Here is a 7322-nt window from a genome sequence, read left to right as displayed (position 1 = left end):
CTGGTCCGTCCCACTGCAGATCAGATTTAGCTGAATGTGGAACTGAACTGACAGGAGTTTGACAGCCCTGCTCTAGGTGTATTCCTTCAGCCGTTTCTGTTTCCGTGTGTTTGTTTCATCCATATAAAATCATATGGTCGCGCTGCTGCTGTCAGGTGGCTGCACGAACCTCCATTTCCCACAATGCACGTTGCAACAAAATTCTGAAGATGCCTGAGTGACGTCCCAGGTCGGTTTGTAAACACACGGTTTGTTTGTGGTGGATGGAACTCAGGGCTGTTAGAAAATATTGGTATCACAATATATCACCATATTTCACTTCATGATATTGTATCGATATTAAAAAGTACTGTATCGATACGTTTAGGTGTTTATTCAAATGCAGATATGGCAGAGGTCCATTTTAGTTTTGGTTTTCTAAGCTCTGTTATTTCTATATTCACATGGGTATTTTGTTCGGTTGTTTGTTTATGACAATAGTACTATCGTGATACTGCAGGTCATACGTGAAGTTTTTTGAAATTGATAATGCTGTTTTGTTAAATAATGGATAATTCAAGCATCCTAAAAGCACTTTTTACTGTCAAATGTAAAAAGTCAAATGGCAAATGTTTGTGTTTTTTTATTGAGAATGCACAAAAATAATGTTCTGATGTTGGATGATTCAGGGACTGAACACTATGGATTCCGTTCGCAATAGAATACGAACATTTAAGCAGAAACTGAAACTATAATGTCTGCAAAACATTATTTATTTGTGTGTTTTTTTGCACTGGTAAAGCCACATGCTAAAACTTCATCCAAATGCTTCACTAGAATTTTTTTCAGGAAATAATCTTTTTAAAAAAGAAACAAAACAAAAAATATTGTTTTGTTAACAGTATTGTGATATATCGCGATATATTGTATGGTGATCCTAGTATTGTGATTTGTATCGTATCACCAGATTCTTGCAGATTCACAGCCCTAATGGAACGAAGATACTGTTCACCATGAGGAAGAGATTCAGCTGAGGAATGACAGACAGACGAAGGGACGAATGAAACAGAGGATGTGAGTGAGGATGGACAGATGTGAGGAAACACTGAGGATGGACAGATGTGAGGAAACACTGAGGATGGACAGATGTGAGGAAACACTGAGGATGGACAGATGTGAGGAAACACTGAGGATGGACAGATGTGAGGAAAACTGAGGATGGACAGATGTGAGGAAACACTGAGGATGGACAGATGTGAGGAAACACTGAGGATGGACAGATGTGAGGAAACACTGAGGATGGACAGATGTGAGGAAACACTGAGGATGGACAGATGTGAGGAAACACTGAGGATGGACAGATGTGAGGAAACACTGAGGATGGACAGATGTGAGGAAAACTGAGGATGGACAGATGTGAGGAAACACTGAGGATGGACAGATCTGAGGATGGACAGATGTGAGGAAACACTGAGGATGGACAGATGTGAGGATGGACAGATGTGAGGAAACACTGAGGATGGACAGATGTGAGGATGGACAGATGTGAGGAAACACTGAGGATGGACAGATGTGAGGAAACACTGAGGATGGACAGATGTGAGGAAAACTGAGGATGGACAGATGTGAGGAAACACTGAGGATGGACAGATGTGAGGATGGACAGATGTGAGGAAACACTGAGGATGGACAGATGTGAGGAAACACTGAGGATGGACAGATGTGAGGATGGACAGATGTGAGGAAACACTGAGGATGGACAGATGTGAGGAAACACTGAGGATGGACAGATGTGAGGAAAACTGAGGATGGACAGATGTGAGGATGGACAGATGTGAGGAAACACTGAGGATGGACAGATGTGAGGAAACACTGGGGACCAAAGTCTGCTGCAGCTTTAAATCCACACTCACTAACTGTTCCAGGACTGTTTCTGTCCAGTTTGTGTGTATGTGCTCAGAGAAGATTCCACAGTAAAAGGGACCTAAAAGCAAATGAACCAAACTGAATGTTCTTACCAGTATACAGCAGACACATTTGAGACTGAGTTACAAACAGAATAATGACAGTGTTGTCATGAGAAGAAGGCACAAGAGTTCCACAGTTCCATGGACAGAGTGGAGTCCATCAGATGTAGGAGGGAAAGTCTGGAGGGTTTTAGTCAGCAGTGCATTTATGAGCGGTACCCGAGCAGCGAGGAACCAGCAGTCACATCTGAGGGTGACCTGAAGAAAACAACGCAAAAATCCAATCAATTAAAGGAGAAAAACAACACAAACATCGGATCAATTATCCCTCTGGTATCCCGTCCTCCAAGGCCCTTACTAAACACCAAGTGTGCCTTTTTCACACACTTGTGGGATAATGTCAAAAAATTTTTTGTACATTTTGTTTTTAATTCTTTTACACTTTTTTCTATTTCATCAACTTGAGCCGTAAATAAAAATACTCAATAATTACCACGTTTTTTTAACCCTTTAAATGATGTGTTTGTAATGGAAACAAACCCTTTTTTTGGATGTAAAAAACACAAAAAATAATTTTTTTTCAATATACTCCATAAAAAGTGGATCACATATTATTTGATTTTTTCATCCTGGCATATGTCAGTGATTAACTCCAACACTGGTTAATTTGCATTATTATTTTTGGCGCTAGGTCAAATGTTAATAAATACTAGCATCTGTCACCAAGTGTGCATAAAATGCACACCTATAAATCCAACTATTAAATATTACATATTGATTTATTTTCTGCTCTAATTTGATTTTATTTTTGTAAATCCAGCTCAGTCCTAATCATACAGATCAAATGTTAGAAATAGTGCGTTTTCTGCACACTGGGCAGACAGATGCTAGTCTGGTCGTTTTCTTTTGTTTACAATGTGCACATTTGAGTTGGTGGACAGAATTTTAAAGATCATGCACAAATGAACAACTTTTGAATTCTAACCTGATTTAAATTGTGAAAAATAATATGAAGTTTTTTAAATCGAAGAGCACAGTGTGCCTAAAAGGCACACCTGGATACCAGAGGGATAAAGGAGAAAAACAACACAAACATCTGATCAATTAAAGGAGGAGAGCATTATCATATATCTGACTACTGGAGAAAATATGCCTTCTGTGTATAAAGTCCATGTTTTATTTGTATAAGCTGACATCTTTAGAATGACCCAGGGGCTCATACATGACATACATATATGTATATGACATCTGTATATCAGTATATCTGTATATGACATCCGTATATCAGTATATCTGTATGTATATGACATCCGTATATCAGTATATCTGTATGTATATGACATCCGTATATCAGTATATCTGTATATGACATCTGTATATCAGTATATCTGTATATGACATCCGTATATCAGTATATCTGTATATGACATCCGTATATCAGTATATCTGTATATGACATCTGTATATCAGTATATCTGTATATGACATCTGTATATCAGTATATCTGTATATGACATCTGTATATCAGTATATCTGTATATGACATCCGTATATCAGTATATCTGTATATGACATCCGTATATCAGTATATCTGTATATGACATCCGTATATCAGTATATATGTATATGACATCCGTATATCAGTATATCTGTATATGACATCTGTATATCAGTATATCTGTATATGACATCCGTATATCAGTATATCTGTATGTATATGACATCCGTATATCAGTATATCTGTATATGACATCTGTATATCAGTATATCTGTAAATGACATCCGTATATCAGTATATCTGTATATGACATCCGTATATCAGTATATCTGTATGTATATGACATCCGTATATCAGTATATCTGTATATGACATCTGTATATCAGTATATCTGTATATGACATCTGTATATCAGTATATCTGTATATGACATCCGTATATCAGTATATCTGTATATGACATCTGTATATCAGTATATCTGTATATGACATCCGTATATCAGTATATCTGTATATGACATCTGTATATCAGTATATCTGTATATGACATCAGTATATCTGTATATGACATCTGTATATCAGTATATCTGTATATGACATCCGTATATCAGTATATCTGTATATGACATCCGTATATCAGTATATCTGTATGTATATGACATCCGTATATCAGTATATCTGTATATGACATCCGTATATCAGTATATCTGTATGTATATGACATCTGTATATCAGTATATCTGTATATGACATCAGTATATCTGTATATGACATCTGTATATCAGTATATCTGTATATGACATCCGTATATCAGTATATCTGTATATGACATCCGTATATCAGTATATCTGTATGTATATGACATCCGTATATCAGTATATCTGTATATGACATCCGTATATCAGTATATCTGTAAATGACATCTGTATATCAGTATATCTGTATATGACATCCGTATATCAGTATATCTGTATATGACATCCGTATATCAGTATATCTGTATATGACATCCGTATATCAGTATATCAGTATATCTGTATATGACATCTGTATATCAGTATATCTGTATATGACATCCGTATATCAGTATATCTGTATATGACATCTGTATATCAGTATATCTGTATATGACATCCGTATATCAGTATATCTGTATATGACATCTGTATATCAGTATATCTGTATATGACATCAGTATATCTGTATATGACATCCGTATATCAGTATATCTGTATATGACATCCGTATATCAGTATATCTGTATATGACATCCGTATATCAGTATATCAGTATATGACATCCGTATATCAGTATATCTGTATATGACATCCGTATATCAGTATATCTGTATATGACATCCGTATATCAGTATATCTGTATATGACATCCGTATATCAGTATATCTGTATATGACATCCGTATATCAGTATATCTGTATATGACATCCGTATATCAGTATATCTGTATATGACATCCGTATATCAGTATATCTGTATATGACATCTGTATATCAGTATATCTGTATATGACATCCGTATATCAGTATATCTGTATGTATATGACATCCGTATATCTGTATATGACATCCGTATATCAGTATATCTGTATGTATATGACATCCGTATATCAGTATATCTGTATATGACATCCGTATATCAGTATATCTGTATGTATATGACATCTGTATATCAGTATATCTGTATATGACATCCGTATATCAGTATATCTGTATGTATATGACATCTGTATATCAGTATATCTGTATATGACATCCGTATATCAGTATATCTGTATATGACATCCGTATATCAGTATATCTGTATATGACATCCGTATATCAGTATATCTGTATATGACATCCGTATATCAGTATATCAGTATATCTGTATATGACATCTGTATATCAGTATATCTGTATATGACATCCGTATATCAGTATATCTGTATATGACATCTGTATATCAGTATATCTGTATATGACATCCGTATATCAGTATATCAGTATATCTGTATATGACATCCGTATATCAGTATATCAGTATATCTGTATATGACATCTGTATATCAGTATATCTGTATATGACATCCGTATATCAGTATATCTGTATATGACATCTGTATATCAGTATATCAGTATATGACATCCGTATATCAGTATATCTGTATATGACATCCGTATATCAGTATATCTGTATATGACATCTGTATATCAGTATATCTGTATATGACATCAGTATATCTGTATATGACATCCGTATATCAGTATATCTGTATATGACATCCGTATATCAGTATATCTGTATATGACATCCGTATATCAGTATATCAGTATATGACATCCGTATATCAGTATATCTGTATATGACATCCGTATATCAGTATATCTGTATATGACATCCGTATATCAGTATATCTGTATATGACATCCGTATATCAGTATATCTGTATATGACATCCTTATATCAGTATATCTGTATATGACATCCGTATATCAGTATATCTGTATATGACATCCGTATATCAGTATATCTGTATATGACATCCGTATATCAGTATATCTGTATATGACATCCGTATATCAGTATATCTGTATATGACATCCGTATATCAGTATATCTGTATATGACATCCGTATATCAGTATATCAGTATATCTGTATATGACATCCGTATATCAGTATATCTGTATATGACATCTGTATATCAGTATATCTGTATATGACATCCGTATATCAGTATATCTGTATATGACATCTGTATATCAGTATATCAGTATATGACATCCGTATATCAGTATATCTGTATATGACATCCGTATATCAGTATATCTGTATATGACATCTGTATATCAGTATATCTGTATATGACATCCGTATATCAGTATATCTGTATATGACATCCGTATATCAGTATATCAGTATATGACATCCGTATATCAGTATATCTGTATATGACATCCGTATATCAGTATATCAGTATATGACATCCGTATATCAGTATATCTGTATATGACATCCGTATATCAGTATATCTGTATATGACATCCGTATATCAGTATATCTGTATATGACATCCGTATATCAGTATATCTGTATATGACATCCTTATATCAGTATATCTGTATATGACATCCGTATATCAGTATATCTGTATATGACATCCGTATATCAGTATATCTGTATATGACATCCGTATATCAGTATATCTGTATATGACATCCACATGAAGTGTTGAAAGCACAGTAACATGATGTCAGTTTGGCTGTTTTCAGGACTGTTGTTGACCGTATTTAACACAGAATCAAATCAGTACTGTAGTATAAGGCGGCCCACTAATAATCACCTTCTTCATAGTACGTCCTCTGACGGGGGCGGTAGATGTACTGGGTGTGGTTAAATCTGGGCCCGCCCTCTCCTGCGTGTCTCCTCCTGCTGCCGCCGCCCCTCCCTCCTCTACCTCTGTAGCTCTTCCTCTGCGCTCTGTAGTTCAACGCCGGCTGTCTGAAGCTGTTGGGCTCGTCCCAGTCGTCCTCGGTACTGCAGCTCACCGACAGAACCTCAGCTCCTCCCAGTGGAGGGAACGCTGCGCTGTGATTGGCCGGTTTATGGTGACTCCTGTAACTGTGGGAGGGGTTGTTGTCAGGGACCGTCGACTTGGAGATGAAGTTATAAAGGACCTGAGGGCCAGGAGCCATGACCTGAGAAACACAAACAGTCAAATTACTGCCGCGTTCTTATGCATGTACTGAAAATGCAGATCCATGCACATAAAGGCCTCATGGCAGAGGAAGTGCCAGAGGAGGATTTGGGTTTACACCGATTCCACATCCTCCTGTTTCAACTATGTCTGACAGGTGACAACATGAGCTGAACTGAAACCA

At 35.9% G+C, this 7322-nt stretch overlaps 1 protein-coding gene across 1 annotated transcript in view; it reads right to left on the bottom strand.

The window, feature by feature from the left end:
* Window positions 1–1733: 1733 nt before the first annotated feature.
* LOC115438119 (OTU domain-containing protein 4-like) overlaps window positions 1734–7322 on the bottom strand; it is a 44054-nt gene continuing 38465 nt past the window's right edge. The window contains 2 exon segments of the mRNA XM_030161501.1: window positions 1734–2204; window positions 6785–7139. Of these exon segments, the coding sequence (XP_030017361.1) occupies window positions 2188–2204; window positions 6785–7139 (372 nt within the window). The 3' untranslated portion in view covers window positions 1734–2187.

This window comes from Sphaeramia orbicularis, chromosome 18 (assembly GCF_902148855.1).
Source record: "Sphaeramia orbicularis chromosome 18, fSphaOr1.1, whole genome shotgun sequence".
NCBI classification, from domain to species: Eukaryota; Metazoa; Chordata; class Actinopteri; order Kurtiformes; family Apogonidae; genus Sphaeramia; species Sphaeramia orbicularis.
Note: the sequence above shows the minus strand (reverse complement) of the source record. Positions and strands in the feature narration are given on the sequence as shown.